General features: G+C 39.0%; 1 protein-coding gene across 1 annotated transcript in view; it reads right to left on the bottom strand.

Annotated features, from left to right (window-relative positions):
- Window positions 1–25,820, bottom strand: part of HEATR1 (HEAT repeat containing 1) — a 52,907-nt gene that overhangs the window by 14,438 nt on the left and 12,649 nt on the right. The window contains exons 12-29 of the mRNA XM_069571606.1: window positions 25,559–25,666; window positions 18,623–18,718; window positions 18,087–18,175; window positions 16,909–17,120; window positions 16,439–16,564; window positions 15,643–15,830; window positions 13,875–14,058; window positions 13,590–13,726; window positions 12,434–12,626; window positions 8,397–8,566; window positions 7,844–8,002; window positions 5,411–5,653; window positions 5,019–5,150; window positions 4,094–4,197; window positions 3,807–3,950; window positions 3,066–3,184; window positions 2,850–2,971; window positions 998–1,126 (exon numbers count right to left, since the gene is read on the bottom strand). Of these exons, the coding sequence (XP_069427707.1) occupies window positions 998–1,126; window positions 2,850–2,971; window positions 3,066–3,184; window positions 3,807–3,950; window positions 4,094–4,197; window positions 5,019–5,150; window positions 5,411–5,653; window positions 7,844–8,002; window positions 8,397–8,566; window positions 12,434–12,626; window positions 13,590–13,726; window positions 13,875–14,058; window positions 15,643–15,830; window positions 16,439–16,564; window positions 16,909–17,120; window positions 18,087–18,175; window positions 18,623–18,718; window positions 25,559–25,666 (2,655 nt within the window). The remainder of the gene's footprint in view (window positions 1–997; window positions 1,127–2,849; window positions 2,972–3,065; window positions 3,185–3,806; window positions 3,951–4,093; window positions 4,198–5,018; window positions 5,151–5,410; window positions 5,654–7,843; window positions 8,003–8,396; window positions 8,567–12,433; window positions 12,627–13,589; window positions 13,727–13,874; window positions 14,059–15,642; window positions 15,831–16,438; window positions 16,565–16,908; window positions 17,121–18,086; window positions 18,176–18,622; window positions 18,719–25,558; window positions 25,667–25,820) is intronic.

Below are 25,820 nucleotides of genomic sequence, written 5' to 3' on the forward strand. Positions count from 1 at the left end.
TCTGACCACCTGGTATGGGTGCATGAAAGACAACTGCTGAATGAATGAGAGAACGAAGAAAGGACACGACCAGCTAACCCAGCGCCCCTTCTGCCACGCGACTTTGCTTTCCACATCCCTCACACACTGCGCACAACCCCAGGCTGGGGCTGCCAGCCGTTTCAGAGAACAAATCCTACCCTCTTCATACCAGTTTGAAGTGCGTTTCTTATGGAAGTCTGTGGTCACGCTGGCCATATGGGCCTTCCCCTACAATGAACTCTTCAGTGTTGCATCTACCCCACTGGCATACATCACATGAATGCATAATGTTATTTTCCTTTTTATATATGTGTCCCACACTGGCTGATCTGCTGGACACAAAGAATTCCAACCTTACACCAAGATTAAAAGGAAAAGGTGCTCGGTATGGTCACTGAGGAAATGGTCAGTAACATGAGAAAAGAAAGGAACAACCATGGAGGTGAAGAAAAAGCACAAGTGGGAAACCACACCTGTTCATCTCCAAGGCTATTTCTTAGCTTCAAGGTCTTTACTTCTTCCTGAGACTAGGCTGACAGAGACCAGGTCTCGGTCATCTCTTTGTGTACTAAGCTTCAGAGACCACTTGGTAAACGTCTGTTAAATTGTATGTTAACACATTTGCCACCATACCTTTAAAACCTCCTATCTGCACAGACCTACTTAAGGGTCTCATCAAACTGACGCATTGTCCTGAGATATACCCTGACTGTAAATTCACTTTGTCAGAAGAACATTAAGGTACTTGTATTTATTGAAGTACTTGTACCTGTACTTGCAGTACAGGACAGATATTTCTGGAAAAGATATTTCCAAGACTACTCCTTAGCTTCACCACTCTAAAATTTAATGGTCACTGATACGTGAGCAGTCTGGAGAGGCTTTTAATGTCATTTATTAACTACTATTTGAATCTCACGCTATGTAAAATCTTAAAAATTAAAAAATATAACACCAACGCCGGCAGAAAACTCACCTGAATAAGCGCTGGAATAACCATTTTCACTGTCTTGTTGATGACCTGGAAACTGTAGGTGTCATCGAGGCGCATCACACTGGCCCCCATGAATGTGAAAATAGACATGACGTTGTGCAGAACTTTGTCCTGGAAGCAAGCACATTTTTCAACATTTTCCATCTTAAGCAGATCAAATATCAATGATTCATTACAACTCAGCAATAAAAAATATAACCCAGCTTAAAAACAGGCAAATGATGCACAAAGACATTTCTTCACAAATAAACACTTGATAAGCACATGAAAAGATGATCAACATCAGTTATGAGGGAAATGCAAAATCCAAACCAGAAAGCACCGATTTGGACGAATATAATAAAAAAGACAGTGATAACTGTGAGGGAGTGGACAAATTAGACCCCCTAGACACTGCGAGGTGGGCACAAAATGACCTCACTTTGAAAATGGCCTGATAGTTTCTCATGAAGTTAAAGTTAGCATAGACCCAGCAATTCTACTCCTACTGAAAATACTGAAAACACATTCACACAAAACCTATTAGAATGTTCACAGCAGCATGATTAACAGCCAAAAAGTGGAAACAACAAATACGTCAATTAATGAATAGATAAAAAGTGGAAACAACTTAAATGTCCATCAATTACTGAACAGATAAATAAAATAATGTACATACAAAGGTGTATTGTTATTGCTGTTGTTTAGCCTCTAAGTCGTGTCTGACTCTTTACGGCCCTGTGGACTTAGCCTGCCAGGCTCCTCTGCCCATGGGATTCTCCAGGCAAGAATACTGGAGTGGGTTGCCACGCCCTCCTCCAGAGGATCGCCCCAACCCAGGGACTGAACCATGTCTCCTGCATTGCTGGCGGATTCTTTACGATTGAGCTACTAGGAAAAGTCCTACAACGGTTTACTACTCAGCCATAAAAGGAGTATTGATTCAAGCTTCCAAATGGATTAGCCTTGAAAACATGCGAAGTGCAGAAAGTCAGACACAAAAAAGGCCACATATTATATGATTCCATTCACAGGAAATGTCCAGAACAGAAGAGCAGATAGCTGGCTGCCAGAGGTGGTGGCGCTGGTGGTAAAGGGAATGGGGACTGAATGTGAACGCGTATGGGGTTTCTTTCTGAGGCTGATGAAAGTGTTCTGGAAATACATAATGGAGATAGCTGTACAACTGTGTGAGTAAGCTAAAACCACTAAATCGCATACTTCAAATAGGTAGATTTTGTAACAATACGAACTATATTTCAATAAAAACAAAAGAAAAATATCAATGATTCGTAATTGTTTCTGGATTATCAACCCCTTTGAGGGCTACTGACTCTATACCAAGGGGGGAAAAAAAATCCTATACACGTTAAATCTTACACATGATTTTAGCAGATTAAGAGACCCACAGAAGCTCATGGAGAACCAAAAATCGTCAGTTAGGAACATATCCCTTAGATGAAAATAATTTCCATCTCTTCAAACATCTTTAAATGAAGTATTTCTATAAGGAACACGATTTCTTTAACTGAGGTAGTTTATAATCAAATTACTTTTAAGTCCACTTACTGGAGTTACCTTGCACCAAGTGCCATGCTAAGTGCTAACCATAAATCATCCAGTCCCACTCTCACGATTCTATAAAGGTTACTGCATTTTACACTTTACAAAAGGCTGAGCCAAAGCTTAGAAAGATCAGCCAGCTCACTGCCTCAACTAAAGAGGCAGGCCTGGGAGTCCCACCTGCACCGTAAGATCCAGAATGCCACAGAATCCCAACCATGTGCGCCTATATATGTCCACGGAAGAAAACATCCAAAGTATCTGCATAAGCCTTAAAGTCATTAACACTTACCGGAAAGATTCCAGCAACAGTGCCCAAGAGCAGAAGGGCATGGTGATGGGTCTGGGGCATCTCAGAAACACGGATGCACTGGACTATCAGTTCCACGTTGAATTTCTCCTCATCCAGAATGTCTACAGGGCAAGAAATAAGACATCTCCAAGTGGTAGGCACATTCACACTCAGAGCAGACAATCCTTCCCCCCTTGCTTCCAGCAAAGTACGCACCTCTGGGTATTCTGCCACCTTCTGGAGACAGTTTTTGGCAGATGTTAAGCAGACAACTAAGAATTAACTGTTTGGTGTATTCCATGCTTCCCTGCTCCGGTGGCAAAGGCTCTAAACACCTTCAGGAATTCCGGAAGAGAAACGATGGGAAATGAAAGGGTTGTACAGTTTCAGTTCTGCAGTAATGACCAATGCCTAGAGCATATATTAAATGAGGAAGAACTAAAATATTAACATTATGTCTATAAACACTGTGAGATTTCTAACGCTGATTCTTCTATTGCGGGCAGGCGCTGACATCACATTACCTCTCCTTTCTACCGAACTTTCCATCAACCCATTTTGAACCTTCTTAGAGGACAACCTTGAGAATTACTTTTCCTTCAGACGAGAGCACACATCCACCATGCAAGGCACACACTATGGCTATCTAATGATGCAGGGCTAAAAGACACTAAGTGTCACACTACATCCTTAAACAGAAGTCATGATGCCCCAGGGACACAGTACTGAACATGAAGCAGAAAAGCAGGCTGCAAGGTAAGTGCTCATTTACTACACAATACAGGACGAAGGCTAGTTTCAGGCCTTGGCAAACAGGTTCCTATAACCATTCTTTAAATCTTCCAACCATAGTATTCAACTTGCATTGTTTTACAGACTAGCTGAGCAAGAAGAGAGTATGAAAACAGGCAAGAATTAGAATCTTACTCTCTCATAAATCAAAGCAAGTGTCATTACCTTGACAGCAGGTTAAAAAGAGTCGGTATCAGTATCTGAGGATTTTTGAGCTTCTTTTTGTGCTGCAATAATTCCAGGATGAGGGTTACTCTTTGCCAGTAAGAACCTCCAACTTCCTGGACAGATTCTTGATCTTGTGATTTTCTGAGAATCGGACAAGACAAAAAGAAAAGCAAACACTGTCAATGTTAAGTAAAAACTATTGAAACCAATTATGCCACATTGATGGGCATCAAAAAAGTCACGATGGTCCCAAACATCCGCGGCCTGGGGACAGCCACGCTTACTTGGGCTGCATCTTCTGCCTCCTCGTCTGCTGGACTGTGCCCAAGGACTTGGCTTTATCTGGTGGCTCCAGTTCTATTCTGACTTGTTCAGCATTAACAGAAATCTAGAATATTAAGGAGGAATGGGTGATGATAGGATTCCACGGGATTAGAGCAGTTTACGTATATTTAAAGAGATACAATGCAAACGTCTCTGTCCCATTTTACGTCTCCCTATGACCCTAGAGCCCAGTCCAATACCCAAAGGGAAACGTCACTGACAATCCCTTATGTATTCCTTGGGGAAATTTTCCATATACCAACAGCTCTATAAAGATTAGACACACACAGGAGCACATTTTCACACTGCTCTGTACCTTAATTTGTCCCACTTAGAACAAATTTTCTTAGAAACCTAAGAAAATATGTTAGAATTCTGAGAACTGCAGAATCTGGATACTAGGACTTCACCACGCTATTATATATTTTTGTGAAAGAAAGTTTCCCTAAAAAGCACAACAAAGCAGCACACAGGGTAATCAGGTAGTTATTCAGATCTACAGCTAGGTTTCAACATACATATAAACCAATGAGCAGATTCTCAATTCCATTCTGTGTGTCATGAAACAACTTAAATTAAGTAGAATAATAATCCGTGACCCTGCTGAGCATCAAGTCACTATTCCTTCCTGTTCTTGCCTAGGAGGTAAGTAACACCTAAACTAACAAACACCTTACCGTTCAAAACTAAATATTTCATACCATAAAAGTAATAGTGAGGACTTACAACTTTGACTTTGCACTTCTCTATGACCTGCTTTTCTATGATTCTGTCTAATGGGAATATCTGACTTCCTAAAGGAATTACAAAAGGGAGAAGGCTTAAACATGGCATTACTTGGAAGAGAATAAATATTAATAAACAAATGACAAGTTTGCAACTTACCCCTTTGAAAACACTGCTAACAGTCTGAGAACAATGTGAGTTCTTACAGTTCACCAGTAAATCAAACAACATGCACAAAAGCTTCTGCTGAACCTTTTCATCTGTTATAGCTGCGAAAAATGGCTTTGTAATCTAGAGGCAGAAAAAATGCAGTTGAGATCTATGAACGAACTTGAATTCTAAAAATGATGTTTCCATCATTGTCTTACAATGTAAAATTGGTCCCCATTTTGTTAATTTAAATGACTCACGTACATCATCCAGTTTTGAAAAAATGGGTCAGATATATCATATTCCTTTGAAACATGTTCAGACCATTTTATCTTCTTGAAGTAAACATTACAAATTTTCAAAAGCTTAACATGCTTTAATCTCTGAAAGAAATCACTGACCTTTTCGAGAGCTGTAATCTGAATGGCTGGCATTCCCGTACAAAGATCCTTTGTTGTGTGCACAGCTTTTAAAAATATATCTAGACTCTTCGGGTCCTTATGTAAAAGAGAAGCTGAATATTCATTATATTTTCCCAGAGCGAGATGCAGGGCAATGGCCTCATCTTTCAGGACAGCTGTGGGCTCCTTCTGGCTCTTTTCTAAAAGTTGGTCAATCATTGACAACAGCTGAGAAAGCACCAGCTAAAGTTTGGAAAATTTATTAGTAAATAGTTATTTATACCGATGCAAGTTTTTCCTTGCTGTACAAAAACATCCAAAGATATGTTGTAAGACTAGAAGCTTAACACAGAAGAAAAAAACCAACAGTAATGGCCTCTTAGCCATAAGGACAGCTATTAATCCAACTAAGGCACCCAGGTCCCTCATGACAGTTCAGTCTGTAATAATCAAAAGCTCTGAATCTTTCAGCAGTAACAATCTGTGGGCATTCTAAGGCTTTCTAAAACATGAAATACAAACTGAAGTTTTAGACTACAAACATAAAATTAAGCTTTTCCACACAACATTTCCAACTTGGTATAATTAATATTAATTCAAATTATATATGTGAAGTCTTCAATAACTAAAGCAGCAGCCAGCAAATTATGGCTTGCAAGACACGTTCAGAGGACCATCTGTTTCTGTAAATTTTGTTGAAAATCACAGGCATGCTCTTCTGTTTACATACTGTCTGAAGCTGCTTTGGCAATATGATGGGAGAACAGAGCATCTGCAACAGAGTCTGTACAGCCACAGGGCCTAAAATAGTTATTATCTGCTCCTTTACAGCTGGGGCTGTGGACCGGGGCTGGGCTGTGGCCCATTAGAAACTGGGCCACACGGCAGGAGGTAAGCAGCAGACGAGTGAGTGAAGCTTCATCTGTATTTACCACTGCTCGCCATCACTTGCTTTACCGCCTGAATTTCTCCTACAGTCAGATCTGCGGTGGCGTTAGATTCTCACAGGAGCGTGAGCCCTAACCTGAAAGTCAAGGCGGACTATCCCAAGATGGCCACAAAACAGAAAGAGAGTGCACAATAAAAGTAATGCCCTTGAATTATCCCGAAACCATCCCGCCACCCCTTCTGTGGAAAAACTGTCTTCCGCAAAACCAGAGCCTTATGCCAAGAAGCTTGGGGACACTGCTTCATAGAACAAGACTGTCAATTCCTAGTTTAAACTGTATCAGGAACAACACAGAACTGACACAGGCCATCTATGTTCTTGGCCTGGACAATATAATGAAATGTCTTTTACTCCATTTTATCCTCTTTTGGGCTTCACTAGTGGCTTGCTGCTGCTGCTAAGTCCCTTCAGTCGTGTCCGACTCGGTGCGACCCCATAGACAGCAGCCCACCAGGCTCCCCCATCCCTGGGATTCTCCAGGCAAGAACACTGGAGTGGGTTGCCATTTCCTTCTCCAACGCATGAAAGTGAAAAGTGAACGTGAAGTCACTCACTTGTGTCCAACTCTTCACGACCCCATGGACTGCAGCCCACTGGCTCCTCCGCCCATGGGATCTTCCAGGCAAGAGTACTGGAGTGGGGTGCCATTGCCTTCTCCGTCACTAGTGCATCAGTGGTAAAGAATTCATCAATTCAGGAGACTCAGGTTTGATCCCTGGGTTGGAAAGATCTCCTGGAGAAGGAAATGGCAACCCACTCCAGTATTCTTACCTGGGAAATCCATGGACAGAGGAGTCTGGCAGGCTACAGTCCACAGTGTCACAAGAGTCAGACTTGACCTAGCGACTAAACAACTCTTACTTCAACCCTCTCTTACTTCTTCAACTTGAAGTCAAGTCCCAAGATTGGTAAGGTCCAGAGGAGTTTTTGGAACACTAGGATAAGGAGCAGTTTTCTCTGGCTTACAAGCACAAACCATTACACAAGTGGTTCATAAACCTCTTTCTTTTGTAACACAGGCTTCCCTGGAACCATAGAGAAAGCTCTGTTTCTCCCTCCACCTCTCCAGAAATGTACAGCCATGTGTATTTTTAAAAAGAGTAAACAATTTTGAAATATATATAGACTTATATGTTCAAATATTATTATTTCGTGGAGATTTTCACCTGAGAATAAACACAAACTATTTTTCATCAATGCATTGTCATCGGTTTCCCCTGTGACTTGAAAATTCATTTAACATCAAGTCAATGATGAGACAGGGATAACACACAATTTTAAAATGGACAGAAATGCAGTACTGCTTGTTTTTGTACCCTGTATCTTTTTCCTCCACCTCAGCTCTTCTCTCTCTCACATTAATATGAAAGTATTCACACCTGAGTGTGTATAACTCTCACGCAGTCTTGTACACACATGACTAATTAAAATAATCTTCACTAACATCACCTGGAATGGATATAGCTCACTTAAATTACACATACCTCATTGTTGATGTCCTGAAGTACTTTCATCAAATCTTTTGTAATATAAGATGGGCAACCATATACACAATAAAGGAGGTTTTTCAAAGTTTCAGTTAACTTTTGATGAGATTTCAGCTTCTTTTCACTCTGTAGTTCCTCAAATAAAGTTGCCAAGTCCTAGGATACAAAAAAGAAAAGTGGCTTAAAAAAAAGGGCGGGGGGGGGGGGGGGGGAGTGCTCCATGTGCTACTCAAGGAAGATGCTTTCCCAAATGATGCAATGATTTTTCATTTCCCCTTGAAACCTGAATAGGAAATGTATCACTACCCATCTGGTAGCTTCCTACCAACACTGGTCTTTTAGCCAGTGACAAGATAGCAGAAATGCAACATGATACTGCTATCTTTTTAAAATTAGGGGATAAAGATGTGCAGCTATTGACATATCAATTTCTAAATTCAATGACTTAGCCAATCAAATGCCCTGCAAAGCAGAACATCAACGAAGGGGAGAATGGCTCGCGTGTCCACAACGTCTGCACACACTCCATCTTCTCCGCCACTGAGTTTACCTGAACGACGTAGGTGGCATCTGAGGTGATCTCCTCTGCTTTAGGAACCACATGATCTATGACCAGCTGAAACTGGGATGCCACTCCACTGAGGGCCTGGAGACAGTGAATGGCAGCCCTGCGCACTTCTTTTATGGGGCTGCCCAGATTAATGAGTAGAGATATCACCACTAAAACCAAAGGGAAAAACATTGAAGTAACAATTGAAAACATTGAAACAGCATAAAATTGCAACAGTATCAAGCAGTACATGATGAAAGCTTTCCTCCCGGCTCAAACCCCCTCCCTGAAGTCACTGTTTAATCATTTCACTACCCTAGAGAAATGCCAGATGTGCACTGGTGTGCTGGTCTGAAAATACATGCGACCAGAGAACACACGTGCTATTCTGCACAGCTGCTCTCACATCTCAGTGCACACTGGGAGTGTTTCCCATACCACTATTGATACATACATATCTAACTTAAATAGCCTTCTAAAATTGTACAGAAATGCTAGATTGTGCTGTCCATAGTTTTAAAAACTAGTACCTTACTAGTAAAAGTTCAGATTGTTTCTAGTCTTTTGGCATTAAAACCACTGCAACAAACGTCCTGTACATACACCCCTGAGCAAGTGTGCAGAGGAAATAACCCACTCATGCATCAGGCTTGGCAGATATTTTGGCCTGAACTGATGTTTGCTTTCACATTCTTTTTGACGTGGAAACTTCATAGCTTTATAGAAGAATCTTTCTTCTAGCTTTATATGTTGCTTAGAAAGGTGCTCTCTTTAAAAAGTATCTACCTCTATATTTAGATAGTGATCATATGTATTCCACATTTTCTAACACTAAAGCTAAGTTTTCTTTTTAATGTGCAATCTTTAGTTCAGCTCACATTTTTGTCGAAGGAATAAGGCTGGAGTCAAACTTCTTTAATATTTCCAAATGACTAACCAGATGTCCTGTTTAATATTCAACCTAAGAACCCCACAGATCTGGGATGTCAGCTTTATCATTCATACATCTCACTAGTATTTGAAAGGCATCTATTTCTGCCAACTAGAACCATGTTCAATAAAATTGATGATCTTTAACAAGAATGTTTCTGTTTCCCCAATTACATGGCAAAAATACTAGCTTCTGATTTGAGAAGTATTTTCATCATGTTACTTCTATTCTGCTGTCACTTAATTAGGAATAGTTACTGATTTTTATCTCATGCCTTTTCAGATCTTTGGACATGATTATATGAGTTTTCTCTAGCCAATTACATAATAGAGTTCCTAGTTTTGAACCAATTTTGTCCTGCTGGAATGAACTCTGGGGAAATGTTTATTCTCTAAAATAATGCTCCTGGACCCAACAAATATTTTATTTAGAACTGTTGCATTATTATTCAAAGCACCCATCACCTTTTGTCTGTCAGCATGCTGTGCTGGTTTTAAACAGAATCTGGAAGCTTTCCTTCATTCTATGCCCTGCCCAGCTCAACAACATTGAAATAAACTGGCTTCAAGGATCATGGTAAAATGAATCTGTGAAAGCGATTGAATCAGGGTTTTTTGAAAGAGAAGTCTCTGGGATAAAGAGAACTAAATTCCTTTTATAGTAGTTAGTTATTTATGCTTTATTCCATGCTATTTACTGGGGCAAATTTTGGTACTTTTTATCTTGCTAGAAATGATCCATTCTATACATACGACTTCTGGAATGCCAAGAAACAGTATGACAAGTGTTCATACCTTTCTGAGGTCATACAAAAGTTAGACTTTCCTGGTCTCCAGAAAATTAATTTACAAAATAAAGCCAGAAATGAACAGCTGAAAAGTTGAATTCACAAGGGCAGCTTCAGGCCCAGGTATCTATTTGCTAGAATTTCCAGTCCTTTTTCTTTTTCTTTTAAACAACATCATGTTTTTTGTAATTATATGAAAACAAATACCAGCCAAGATTCCTTATGGATAAGGTATGGCTAGAAGCTCACTGGAGAGAAGGAAATGGCAACCCTCTCCAGTGTTCTTGCCTAGAGAATCCTGTGGACAGAGGAGCCTGGTGGGCTGCTGTCCATAGGGTCGCACAGAGTCGGACACGACTGAAGCGACTTAGCATGCATGCATGCATGCACTGGAGAAGGAAATGGCAACCCTCTCCAGTGTTCTTGCCTGGAGAACCCCAGGGACGGGGGAGCCTGGTAGGCTGCCGTCTCTGAGGTCACAGAGTCGGACACGACTGAAGTGACTTAGCAGCAGCAGCAGCTCACTGCACACTCGCAGTGGAGTGGTCTGAGGACAGGTGCAATGAATAAGTGCCCTCTATCTGGGCCTAGGCGATGCTAGCGGTCCTTGAGCTTCCAAGCAGAACGGAACGCACCTCTCCTGTTTCTAACAGTCCTGTGACATGCCTAGGGAGCATAAATGCAACAGCACTTTAGGAAGGGGGAGGTGACAGAAAGCAAAGCAGCAGGAGTATGAAGGGAGCTCATCTTGCTGCAACGCCACAGGAAACGTTAGGTCCGCTGTCATGCTGCCCACAAAGAGGCATGGCCCTAAGAAGCCGCTGCCTTTGATGCTAAAGGATAGCACATTTCATACCTAACTAGAAAATCTAACTACTTGTGACTTTTTTTTTTAAACTCACAAGTTTAACAGTGGATAACTATTTTCATAAAATACGGCATATCTCCATATAAAATATTCTGCAGACATTTAAAAAATATACAATTATATATATTAATATAGAAAGATGCTTGCAGTGTATTCAATGGAAAGTTTAAGAAATGCGCATGAAGTTCACATCCAAAAAACCTAAATACATCTTCTTAAAAGTAAATCCAGGACTTTCTGGTGGTCCAGAACCCACCTGCCAAAACAGGGGACATGGGTTCGACCCCTGGTCTGAGAAGACTCCACATGCCAAAAGGCAACTAAGCCTGTGTACCACAACTCCTGAAGCTGGAGCACCCTAGAGCCTGTGCTCAACAAGAAAAGCCACCACAACGAGAAGCCTATGTGTCGAAACTAGAGTAGCCCCTGCTCATCACAACTTGAGAAAGCCTGCCTGCAACAATGAAGATACAGAGAGCCAAAACATTAAAAAAAAAAAAGTAAACCCATTTAAAAAGAGGACTGCAATTTTACAGTAAGCAGTGGAAAAAGAATTACATTCATGGGATTAACTTTGTAAGTAAAACTTGAAATTGTACCTATCTCACATATAACAAAATTTTGACTACAATCATAATTATGTCCTCTTTCAAGCAGCTAATAAAACACTGGGAAATTGTTCTGAGGAAAATGTAGGATCATTCACTTTGCTTTCACAGACCACTTATAAAGAGTGATTTGGGAAGACAAAATCAAGAGCATGTTCAGATTTCCCACGGGCCACTCTTCTTCCACTCACACTAAAATGATTCCATCATCCTCATCAACTTTCTCACCTTCAGTCACTATAGGGTCTGATTCTGCCAGATCCTCTCATTTGTCAGTAACTTTATAAGTCAATCCACTTCTCAAAATCATATTCATATCAACTTTATGAAATTCTGCATGCTTTGAAAAATTTATAATTTCACTTATAAAAAGCATAAGTTTTATTTTTGGCTGTTTCATTACTGCGTGCCCAATCTGAAAATTACTTTATACCAGATAAAACAGATAAATCCGGAAGGGTTGCCTGAATGGAGACCAATTTTATACAATCAATCAGTTAAATGCTGAACTGTATTAAGATGGTTTGGTTTCCCTAGATAGCGCGTGCCTACTCAAAAAATGGAACAGTTGGATAGTAAAATCCCAAAATTAATCACCTACCATTTTTTAATTTGTTTTGGCAAGATTTTGCAATTGATATTTAGAACTTAAAAGCAATATAAAAGTAGCCACAAACAGCCTACATATACATAAATACACACACATCCCCCCCCTACAGAGAGAGAGAGTGTGCACTCATACTAATAAAAACAAATTCTCCAAACCACAACCTTCACTCATCTCACACAGAGAAAGCATTACCAGCTGGTCATGACAAAACAGGACAAGGCTACTTGTAGTACCTGGAGAAGACGCAGATGCCAGCTGATGTTTACACTGCGCCTTCTGAGAAGAGAGCAGGGCACAGCCCACATAAAGAGCTTGCGTCTGCAGCGCTGCTGTTACTCTGCAGTTGAGCGGGTCTGAAAGGCTAGAACCATAGGTCCATAAAACAGAAAAGAACTTGAATAACTGAAAAACATCTTCTAAATGTACCTAAAAAAAAAAAAAGATAGTGAAGTTAACCTTACTCAAATAGTATATAAAGTGTTAGTCGCTCAGTCGTGTCTGGCTCTTCATGACCCCATGGACTGTAGCCCGCCAGGTTCCTCTGTCTGAGGGACTCTTCAGGCAAGAAGACTGGAGTGGGTAGCCATTCCCTCCTCCACGGGATCTTTCTGTCCCAGGGACTGAACCTGGGACTCCTGCACTGCAGGCAGACTCTTTACCATCTGAGCCACCAGGGAAGCCCTTTACTCAAGTAAGTTGGTTCCAATTTGTACACTAATTTCCTCTAGTGTACAATTACAAAGAACAATTTACTGCCATGTTTTGCTTTGTCTAGTCACTTTAAAATTCATCTCTGCTGGGTACTTTAACCCACTGGGAAGGATATAGATGAGTTCAAAGGACTTATTGGCAGTGGTATTCAGAGGACTTCTCTATAATTTGGGGCTCAAACAATGAAAAGGATGAGGTCACCAAGCAGACAACCCAGACTAGAATGATGTTAGGAAGCCTCGCTGAGAAAGTACTTTAAGGGCGGAGTGACCCATGTCAACTGTGTCAAACACTGTTTAGAGGTTAAGACAGGATAAAGAACTGACCACTGGCAGCATGGAGGTCATGGTGCTGTGACAAAATCTCTCCACTGTGGTTCAGAGAGGCAGTTTAGGATGTGCAGAGCCACTCAGTGGCTCCTGCTCAGGTATTTAATAATCACAGCAGCCCAATATATCTGGCTGACTAATGCCATTAGGAGGCCGGCAGCAATGTCAGTCTCTGTCCAACCTATGGGCTGCTGTCATGATTCAGCACAGCTTTACCAGCCTGCCTCCGTCATCACACACTCCACTGCTTAAAAGTCTGCTTTCTTTTTCGTTAAAAACTACCAAAACTGAAATCATCTATAACATCATCTTCAAGGGAAGAGTATGTCTGGAAAAGATGACCTGGTACCTTTATGAAAAGTTTCATCAGAACCCGAAAGTGAATGGCATCAGCACCACCGAGAACCATCTCAAAGAGCCCAATGAGCAGACGCAGGTAGTCTCTGCTGTCTTCCCGCAGCTGTTCGGGGTTCCACCATGTGTCACCTACGGGGACGCGAAGAGAATGGGAAAGGGCGCGTAAGCTTCTGTGAACACACTGCTGGGAACTCTTCATTCAAGACAAGCAACACTGTAGAATTAATACTTCAGTTTTCCACAGTATCACACTCAAGGGATTCACGGCTTGTCCTACCTTTAGGGAAAGATTTAGGAGCCTTTAGAGTATGAATAAAATTTTTCAGTGAAAACAAGAGTAACACTGAGTCCTCCATGTCAATCCGCTGGGCAGTGTTGAGCTGTTTTACGTAATGTGCCCACAGCTCCAACGGTATCCCTCTATCCATCATCAGCTCAAAATGCCATTCTGGGGAGATCTCCTGAAATGTTAAAGCAAAACAAAAACAGCACTAATTCAAAGGTGTCCTGAACATGAATTATAGAGATGGACTGCAACGGCTGTATAATTGTGTAATTTGAAAAATTTTGTCTATACATGTATTTGGGTAGGGAGATTAGTTGTTTTAATCAGATTTTTTAAGACGTCTAACCATCACTATTCACAAGAAAAGACACAAATAAGTTCAGTGTGGCTTCATTTTTATCTGTGTTTTCTTAAAACCCATCCCTAAATCAAATGTTATTCCTGTTAATTATGCTTTATCAAATAAAGGGTAAGCATGTTTCTAAACAGAAGATAAGGAATTGCATTTCCAAGAGATCCTTAAAGAGACTTTTCTCGTTTCACACTTTTACTGCTGATCTGAAGAATAATACATGGTCAAATCCCCAGATTTGCAGATGATTCTACATGAGTAGCATAAGGTTAAGGTGCACTAAATTACACTAAAATGCCAACAGGAAGCACGAGAAGTGGCGCAGGAAAATGACAAATGAGACTCCGCAAGGCGAGTGCAGAGTAATAACTTGGAAGTAAAATTACCCAAAGCCAGACTTTCAAGATAATGGCTCTGGTAGTGGAATTCATTGGCTCAATGTGCTACTACAGCCAAAAAGATGCTCAAAACTTATAAAACAACATGTTATCTATCCATAATAAAATGTTCAATTTGTCTACACTTTATCACTAAAAACAAGAAGAGTCCAGGTCACCATGCATTCAAAAAAATAAAGAAAGAAGTTAAAAAGGGCTCATCTGAATTACGTTTTATTTTTTAATTTTTTTTGGCTGAGCCTCATGGCTTGTGAGATCTTAACTCCCCGACAGGGATCAAACCTGGGCCCCAGCAGTGAAAGCGCAGAGTCCTAGCCATGAGACCACCGTGGAATTCCCTGGGCCACTTTTTTAAAATATGAAAATTCATTTCTATAAAGTTTACAAAAATTCAGCTATAATGGCTGTGATAGAACTTATAAAATCCTAAAGGGTACAAATGAATGTGAAAAACACGAGATCTGTTGAGCAACTCCTGCAACAAGGAACCCAAGAAGTAAAGATGACACTACAATGAGACACTATTTACGGCAGATATTAAAAGAAAGACATCTGTCACCTCAAGGTGCGGTAGTAGGTAAAAATATCAATATGTAAGACTGTCAAAGATAATAATATGCTTGCAAAATCCAAATAAAAATAATACAAAAGATCTATTTTAGTAAACAACAGAACAAAACAATATTATTCAAACAGTAATGTATCTAGTGAATTCCTTATTACTAGATGTAGTTCAGTATAACTCGGAAAATGGCCCAATAGAGATAACACAGAGTAGAGTCAATTATCAGACACAAACACCGCAAACCTGAAATCCCACTACTCAATCACATTTCCTGCAAAAGGAAGAGAGCGCCTAATTCATTACCTACTACTACAAAAGGCCACTTCATATTCTACTCCTAGAATCCAAAGACTCAGCATCTCAGCCTCCAATTTTCAGTTCTACTGTGATTGACAAAGTGGTCTCAACATTCGACTCTCCAGAGCCTCTGCACTCCTTACTTACCACTGTAGTAATGACACTTTCAAGCTTCTTTATCTTTTTCTGCAACAAACTGAAGACTCTTGTTGCAAATGGAAAGTGAGTTTCTTTCAAGGACGAACAGCAGGAGACAAGCACAGCCATGACTACATGAAAAGTCACTTTCTGCTTCACGCTAAAGGATTCCTTCTCTCCAACACCTATTAAATCCTCTACCTTGAAAAATAAACAACCTCCATTAATGGTGGCTCTCGGTTTGCATAAAAACAATTTTCTCAACCTCTGCCTATCTAGGTATCATTTGTTCTAATATCAGAGATGATAGATATAAAACCTTAAAAAAGTAATAAGCATTGACTTCTGAGTAATTATAAAAATAATCTGAGAAATTACAATGAACATAATTGCACCTGCCAACTAGATGTTTTTATGGTTTTTTTTGTTTGTTTTTTGTTTTTATGTTTTTAAAAGGTTTATTTACTAAGGCAAAAGAAAATTTCTCCTCTTTCAGATTCTATTTTGTTCTTTAAAAAAAAAACATGACTTTAATACTTTAAATGAGAGGAAAAAAGATTAAAAAGTATACATTATATTCCTACTGGTCCAATAAACAACCATGATGAAATAAATTCTCCAAAATGTTAAGGATTTCAAACAATCTGCAAGATACACTAAATAACACTATATATTTTTAAAATAAAACAAAGTACTCAAGAATGGAAAAGTTGTTTTAAATAAAAGAAGAACCTAGTCAAGTAACCACTGAGAGTCCAGAAAGATTCTGAGAAGGAAACCCAAGGTGTGGACTTCAAAAGTGTACCTACCATCTTTAACATTGAAGAGGGATTCCCTGAATTTATATTGTCAGCCAGCAACTCAATCATCTTCTGATTTGCTACACCAATTAGTTCTTCTGACTTTGTGCTTTTAATCACATTTTCAAGAGCTGTTTACAAAAAAAAAGAATGTATACATAAGAATCAAACACCAGGGACTCTTCTGTCACCAACATTCACTTGAATGCAAAGTAAGCAATTTAGGCAAAAGTTTTACAATCTTCCTGTGAAGGTATGGTTTTTATTTTTCTTTTCATACAATTTAGAATTCATCAGTGGGTCAGCTTCCTTTTCAAAGTATACTTTTCATATCAGTAAAAATTTTTAAAAATCTTGCTGGCATGTAACATAAACAATTTCAAATAACAATCACTGTCCATTTTTACCTGTCATTATCTTCCTTCTTTAAAGTGTCACTTGTTTACCTTTTCTGAAAAACAGCTTCATCTCTTACCTTCTTTCCAGCCTCTTAATAAAGGATGCAAAGAGCAAATTCCTGATTTTGATAAATAAATAGCCATTTTCATTTCAGCAGATGCCATATTGTCACTGTTAATGATCATAAATGGCAACAGATGCACCACCACCTGATTCGACAACTGATCATCTTCACCCAGTATTTCCTCTTTAATCAGTATGCCTGCTGCAATCTCAAGTACCTTGTACCTAAAAGATACATAAACACATTTGGTTGAGATACATTAGACTTCAGTTCAACAAAAACTCATCATCATACTTTCCCAGCTCAACTGACACTGCGCTGGTCTCTTTACCAAATAAATTACTAAGAAACATCAAGATATCACTTAAAATCCATGATAACAAAGGGGTTATTTGGGGCATGAATTTTAAATCAATTCTGTCAAATCATATTTTTTTTTGAAAGTGAAAGTCGCTGAGTCGTGTCTGATTCTTCGCAACCCTATGGACTTAGTCCCTGGAATTCTCCAGGCCAAAATACTGGAGTGGGTAGCCCTTCCCTTCTGGGAATCTTCCCAACCTAGGGATCGAACCCAGGTCTCCCACATGACAGGCGGATTCTTTACCAGCTGAGCCACAGGGGAAGCCCAATTTTTTTTTGAGAGATCATTAATTATAACATAAAACAAAGATCACACTATACTATGTCTCAACTCCACTAGAAATCCAAGATTCACTCTTAAGTTAAAAAAATAATATCTGAACAGATGTTATGCTCTGTTCAGCTACATAGGATATAAAAACTTGTAAGACACGCTTTCATTCTCTAAAGAGCTTAGTCAGTTTTCCATGTAAAAAGGGTAGGTGCCAAAAATGAAATAACAAAAGCTCATCAAATATTACAAAAAAGTGTCATGTGCCTCTGAGTCTATTTTTTATTTAATGTATTTGTGTTTGTTTTTACTTATAAAGTATTATATTATTCTTGTAAAAAAAAAAAGACCCCACAAAATTATATAAAGTAAAAAATTAAAGTCGCCCCCCATCCTACTTCCCAGATCTTAGCATTATGTCACACATTATATTTTTTTCCATTTTATTAAGAAAAATTTCAAACACAGGGAATATTATGACCCATACAAACCCAAATAAAAGTGAACTTCATACAAGAATTTCACTAACTTATTTGTAAGAGGAGATATAAATACTTACCATCCCCTATTTTTTGAAAGTTCTGCTCTTTGAAAGAGATTCAGGAGATGTGAAACTGTCACTTCTGAACTAAAGTGTTGTTTGAAAATCTAGAGAGAAAAAAATACCCATGAGTAAATTTTTACTTGCTTCAAATATGGTGCTTATTAAACTTAAAAAAATTATGAATTATAAAGAATTTATCCCCCAGTCCAAAAAAGAGAATTTATCTCCCAAGAATCCCAGCATAATTTAAAAGTTGTATGTGGGCAGTTTCTCAAAAGTGGCACTCAGGAGCCAATTTCCCATGAACCTCGGGAATTTACTATTAATAAAAAGCACTTTTCCATTCTAAAAGAACTTCCAGACATATAAAGCTGTGTAATCTAACTACTCCTATGTGCTCTCCCCAGTTAAAAGTCTGTGATCTCAACAGAACTATTTCCAAAAAAGAATAATTTACAAATATATTCCTGCCTAGAGGTGATTCATGTGAGAAGGGTAAGTAAATATTTACAAGCAAAACATGCACTTCAATGAACAACAAAGTCACTCACCTCAAAAGCACTTATAGCCGACAAAACGACATCTATATTGTCATCATCTAATCGGGTTAAAATAGCTTCTTTTATAAAAGACTCATCGATACTCTCCTGAACAATAGGGAAAAAAAATTAGTTGTTGCTAAAATCTCTTGAGACTTTAAATTAGAAAGGAAGTATGGTTTTGTGAAAGGCATTCCAGAATTCCAGTCAAGGAACACAGGCTCTGCTGCCCCTGGCACACATGGATTGAATTGGCGTTGAACTAGGCAATCTCTAAAAGTCCTTTTTAGATGAATAATTGTTGGGTACAAACTTTTTCCAGTTTCCACTGAAAATATAACACGTGTAATTGAAATGCAATTTTTATTCTGTTAAAATGAGAGAAAACCTACATATTGGGAGTGCAGAGATTACAGAACCAGATTGTCTGGGTTGAAATCCCAGCTCTACCACTGGACAAGCTATGAGATCTTGAGTAAGTTACATAACCTTCCTAAGCCTCATTATTCTCATCTATAACACAGGGCTAATAATAGTACGTCCCTCAAAAGATTGCTACAGGATCAAATAATACATATCAATGCTTAAAACAGTGCCTTAGACATCAGCAGTGTTAAAATGAAGCATATTAACTTTCAAAGTTTTTGTAAGGATGATGACATGCACTCTGCCAAAAAAAAGTTCATGTTTTTCTTTTAAATTATGAAAGAAAATAAAACATAAAATCATTCACAACAAAAATATAAGACTCCTTAAGAAACAGAGGAAAACAACAGAATGGGAAAGACTAGAGATCTTTTCAAGAAAATCAGAGATACCGAGGGAACATTTCATGCAAAGATGAGCTTGATAAAGGACAGAAATGGTATGGACCTAACAGAAGCAGAAGATATTAAGAAGAGGTGGCAAGAATACACAGAAGAACTGTACAAAAAAGATCTTCACGACGAAGATAATCACAATGGTGTGATCACTCACCTAGAGCCAGACATCCTGGAATGTAAAGTCAAGTGGGCCTTAGAAAGCATCACTATGAACAAAGCTAGTGGAGGTGATGGAATTCCAGTAAAGCTATTTCAAGTCCTGAAAGATGATGCTGTGAAAGTGCTACACTCAATATGCCAGCAAATTTGGAAAACTCAGCAGTGGCCACAGGACTGGAAAAGGTCAGTTTTCATTCCAATTCCAAAGAAAGGAAATATCAAAGAATGCTCAAACTACCACACAATTGCACTCATCTCACATGCTAGTAAAGTAATGCTCAAAATTCTCCAAGCCAGGCTTCAGCAATACATGAACCGTGAACTTCCAGATGTTCGAACTGGATTTAGGAAAGGCAGAGGAACCAGAGATCAAATTGGCAACATCTGCTGGATCATGGAAAAAGCAAGAGAGTTCCAGAAAAACATCTATTTCTGCTTTATTGACTATGCCAAAGCCTTTGACTGTGTGGATCACAATAAGCTGTGGAAAATACTGAAAGAGATGGGAATACCAGACCACCTGACCTGTCTCCTGAGAAACCTATATGCAGGTCAGGAAGCAACACTTAGAACCAGACATGGAACAACAGACTGGTTCCAAATAGGAAAAGAAGTACGTCAAGGATGTCTATTGTCACCCTGCTTATTTAACTTACAGGCAGAGACATCATGAGAAACGCTGGGCTGGAAGAAGCACAAGCTGGAATCAAGATTGCCGGGAGAAATCTCAATCACCTCAGATATGCAGATAACACTACCCTTATGGCAGAAAGTGAAGAGGAACTAAAAAGCCTCTTGATGAAAGTGAAACAGGAGAGTGAAAAAGCTGGCTTAAAGCTCAACATTCAGAAAACGAAGATCATGGCATCCAGTCCCATCACTTCATGGGAAACAGTGGAAACAGTGTCAGACTATTTTTGGGGGCTCCAACATCACTGCAGATGGTGACTGCAGCCATGAAATTAAAAGACACTTACTCCTTGGAAGGAAAGTTATGACCAACCTAGATAGCATATTCAAAAGCAGAGATATTACTTTGCCAGCAAAGGTCCGTCTAGTCAAGGCTATGGTTTTTCCAGTGGTCATATACGGATTGTGGAAGTTGGACTGTGAAGAAAGCTGAGCACTGAAGGATTGATGCTTTTGAACTGTGGTGTTGGAGAAGACTCGAGAGTCCCTTGGACTGCAAGGAGATCCAACCAGTCCGTTCTAAAGGAGATCAGTCCTGGGTGTTCATTGGAAGGACTGATGCTAAAGCTGAAACTCCAGTACTTTGGCCACCTCATGCGAAGAGTTGACTCATTAGAAAAGACTTGGATGCTGGGAGGGATTGGGGGCAAGAGGAGAAGGGGACGACAGAGGATGAGATGATTGGATGGGATCACCGACTCGATGGACATGAGTTTGAGTAAACTCCAGGAGTTGGTGATGGACAGGGAGGCCTGGCATGCTGTGATTCATGGGGTTGCAGAGTCGGACACAACTGAGCGACTGAAATGAACTGAACCCAATTGACTATAGCTCTGACTGTAGGTGGTAAAAAAAAAAAAAAAAAAAAGTTAATAATCCTATAGAAGAAAAATGTAGATCAGAAGGGAAGGTTAGAAGAGAAAAAGTAAAATCCTTCAAATCCACAAAACTAAGTCAAAGTATAATGTCAAATTTTCCTCAAAAGCTAACAAGTAGCCCAATAGCTCAATCTGGAATTCGAGAACAGAACCTACCTCTGTACAGACATAAATGGAGACGTGAAAGGAAATCAATGCATGCGAAGACAGACATTAACTGCAGTTACAGTACTTAAGCCTGTAAGTTGAACGTACGTATATACTGCCTGCCCTTCACTGAAAAACTAACAAATCCTGGGTAGGACTGGATAAAGAGTAAAAGAAGGATGAGAATGAGTTCAATAATATTAGGAGATTTCAGGAACTCCTTTCTTATTCTACTCACTGAAATCTTCCGATTACAACAAAGAACAGTACTCACTGGGTTTACTTATCCAACAAGTCAGTAAGACAAATCTACCAGCAATTTATGAAAGAAACATAATTTGTACCAGATCAGGAATCAATCAAGCAAAGCAGTATTTTTCAAATATGAGTACATCAACCATTTTCAAAAGTAAGTATAACTGTTTAAAAATCTAAACTAGAACATTTTCAAAATATTTATAAAACTGTAAGTTAAAAGCTAAAAAACTAAAAAGAACAGTCATGAATAAATTTAAAGCAGTAATTATGACTAGCTGTAATTAAATCCTACGTGCAACATGAATCTGGTTTCAACGGCGACGGCACAAGCTCAGAGCTCAGCCTGTTTACACTGTTATGTGCTACGAAGAGATGAATTTCTCCTACTGCGTTTCTCTAGTCCAAAAATTTCCCAAATACGCAAGCGGTAGAGCACGAGGTCATTTTAGATATTGCATAGATGAATATTCTTATTTCCAACTGTACTAACTATAATAAAATGTACATACAGTTAGCACTTTAAACTCATGATGTAAAAGCTATGTGAAACAGATGAAGAGAATAAAGAAGTACAAGCCTACTAGGTATAAATTCAGTAAGTTACAAGGAATTAATTCATAGCATAGGGAATATAGTCAATATTTTATATTTACTTTGTTTGAAGCATAACCTATAAAAATACTGAATTACTAAGCTGCTGCTAAGTCACTTCAGTCGTGTCCGACTCTGTGCGACCCCGTAGACGGTAGCCCACCAGGCTTTCCCGCCCCTGGGATTCTCCAGGTAAGAACACTGGAGTGGGTTGCCATTTCCTTATAATACTGTACCTGAAACTATTACAACACTGTTGGTTAATCGGCTCTACCCTAAAACAAAATAAAAAGTTAAAAAAAAATATATAATACTATATTATACTATACTATAATCAACCATTGTTGTAGCTTAGTCACTAAATCATGTCCGACTCCTCTGTGACCCCATGGACTGCAGCCCACAAGACTCCTCCTTGTCCGAGGGATTTCCCAGGCAAGAATACAGACGTGGGCTGCCATTTCCTTCCCCAGGCAATCTTCCCAACCCAAGGATCAAACCCAAGTCCCCTTCATTGGCAAGCAGATTCTTTACCACTGAGCCACCATGGAAGCCCCAGTCCACCATATTTTAAGAAAAGGAACAAACAAGGCTATGTGAAAAAGCAGTGAGTCCATTTAAAAGGAGCTAAAAAATAACATCAGTTGTAAGCTAATACAGCAAAAAAATGCGGCTGAATGACTAAAGTTCGGAAAATACTGCTCTACTCGAATCACTGCAAAGTCTTTGTAAAATATTATTTGGGCAAAAGCTTTATTTACAAATTACGTCAGCTTCTGTACTTACTATTTGGAGTCACCAAAATTTTAGACACAAATGAGACTGGCAGGTACCAAAACTGAACAGGGTTCCAAAAGCTATCATTCTGATCTCCTCAAATATGTCCATGTTAAGTCAGACTGTCAAATTCAAATTCCAAAACTGAAAACTCAGATAATTTGTGACCCTCTATAAATTCATCCCTAATCCCAGCTTGAAAAACTCTCAATTAAAACTAACCTAATTCACAGAAATCCCTTGCATTCCTATACACGAATAATGAGAAAGTAGAAAAAGAAATTAAGGAAACAATTCCATTCACCATTGCAACGAAAAGAATAAAATACTTAGGAATATATCTACCTAAAGAAACTAAAGACCTATATATAGAAAACTATAAAACACTGATGAAAGAAATCAAAGAGGACACTAATAGATGGAGAAATATACCATGTTCATGGATTGGAAGAATCAATATAGTGAAAATGAGTATACTACCCAAAGCAATTTACAAATTCAATGCAATCCCTATCAAGCTACCAGCCACATTTTTCACAGAACTAGAACAAATAATTTCAAGATTTCTATGGAAATACAAAAAACCTCGAATAGCCAAAGCAATCTTGAGAAAGAAGAATGGAACTGGAGGAATCAACTTGCCTGACTTCAGGCTCTACTACAAAGCCACAGTCATCAAGACAGTATGGTACTGGCACAAAGACAGACATATAGATCAATGGAACAAAATAGAAAGCCCAGAGATAAATCCACACACATATGGACACCTTATCTTTGACAAAGGAGGCAAGAATATACAATGGAGTAAAGACAATCTCTTTAACAAGTGGTGCTGGGAAAACTGGTCAACCACTTGTAAAAGAATGAAACTAGATCACTTTCTAACACCGCACACAAAAATAAACTCAAAATGGATTAAAGATCTAAATGTAAGATCAGAAACTATAAAACTCCTAGAGGAGAACATAGGCAAAACACTCTCAGACATAAATCACAGCAGGATCCTCTATGATCCACCTCCCAGAATGCTGGAAATAAAAGCAAAAATAAACAAATGGGATCTAATTAAAATTAAAAGCTTCTGCACAACAAAGGAAAATATAAGCAAGGTGAAAAGACAGCCATCTGAATGGGAGAAAATAATAGCAAATGAAGCAACTGACAAACAACTAATCTCAAAAATATACATGCAACTTATGCAGCTCAACTCCAGAAAAATAAACGACCCAATCAAAAAATGGGCCAAAGAACTAAATAGACATTTCTCCAAAGAAGACATACGGATGGCTAACAAACACATGAAAAGATGCTCAACATCACTCATTATTAGAGAAATGCAAATCAAAACCACAATGAGGTACCACTTCACACCAGTCAGAATGGCTGCGATCCAAAAATCTGCAAGCAATAAATGCTGGAGAGGGTGTGGAGAAAAGGGAACCCTCCTACACTGTTGGTGGGAATGCAAACTAGTACAGCCACTATGGAGAACAGTGTGGAGATTCCTTAAAAAATTGCAAATAGAACTACCTTATGACCCAGCAATCCCACTTCTGGGCATACACACTGAGGAAACCAGAATTGAAAGAGACACATGTACCCCAATGTTCATTGCAGCACTGTTTATAATAGCCAGGACATGGAAACAACCTAGATGTCCATCAGCAGATGAATGGATAAGAAAGCTGTGGTACATATACACAATGGAGTATTACTCAGCCGTTAAAAAGAATTCATTTGAATCAGTTCTGATGAGATGGATGAAACTGGAGCCGATTATACAGAGTGAAGTAAGCCAGAAAGAAAAACACCAATACAGTATACTAACACATATATATGGAATTTAGGAAGATGGCAATGACGACCCTGTATGCAAGACAGGGAAAGAGACACAGATGTGTATAACGGACTTTTGGACTCAGAGGGAGAGGGAGAGGGTGGGATGATTTGGGAGAATGACATTCTAACATGTATACTATCATGTGAATTGAATCGCCAGTCTATGTCTGACGCAGGATGCAGCATGCTTGGGGCTGGTGCATGGGGATGACCCAGAAAGATGTTCTGGGGAGGGAGGTGGGAGGGGGGTTCATGTTTGGGAATGCATGTAAGAATTAAAGATTTTAAAATTTAAAAAATAAAAAACTAAAAATTAAAAAAAAACAAACAAAACAAAACAAACAAACAAACAAAAACTAACCTAATCATCTGCAATGTGGAAACATTGATAACAAGTTGTTACTAGGACATGAAAGAAAGTGAAAGTTGCTCAGTTGTGTCCCATTCTTTGCGACTCCATGGATTATACAGTCTATAGAATTCTCCAGGCCAGAATACTGAAGTGGGTTGCCTTTCCCTTCTCCAGAGGATCTTCCCAACCCAGGGATCGAACCCAGGTCTCCCACACTGCAGGTGGATTCTTTACCAGCTAAAACATATATACAGGTTAAAAATAGAGGCTTTCAGTACGTATGGTCTTAAATCTTTGTCCAATGAACTCGCATCTGCTTTATTAGGGTTACCTTTATAATTAAACAATATTGACTCTAGGTGGTAACTTCAATTTCTTACATTGTTCATCACAAGGATAAAAACATCAAAAATGAAAGCTATTTAACACAAACCTCTGGTGTTGTCATGACATTTTTCAGGTGATTAATGGCCAGAAGTCTCACAGGAGCAAGCGGATGATTCAGACTGAGCATCAAGGAGGTATCAGAATCTGCTAAAAACTGTAGGATTCATCACAATTAGCAAATGATCTCACCATTACATCTGAGCAGCATATAATCAAGAACCAAAGAAAACCACACCACGCTGACATATTCAATAACCATCTAATTTCAGAAAGCAAAACGTAAACCAAAAGTAAAAAGTAAAGCAAAA

Source organism: Ovis canadensis, chromosome 25 (genome assembly GCF_042477335.2).
Source record: "Ovis canadensis isolate MfBH-ARS-UI-01 breed Bighorn chromosome 25, ARS-UI_OviCan_v2, whole genome shotgun sequence".
Lineage (NCBI taxonomy): Eukaryota > Metazoa > Chordata > Mammalia > Artiodactyla > Bovidae > Ovis > Ovis canadensis.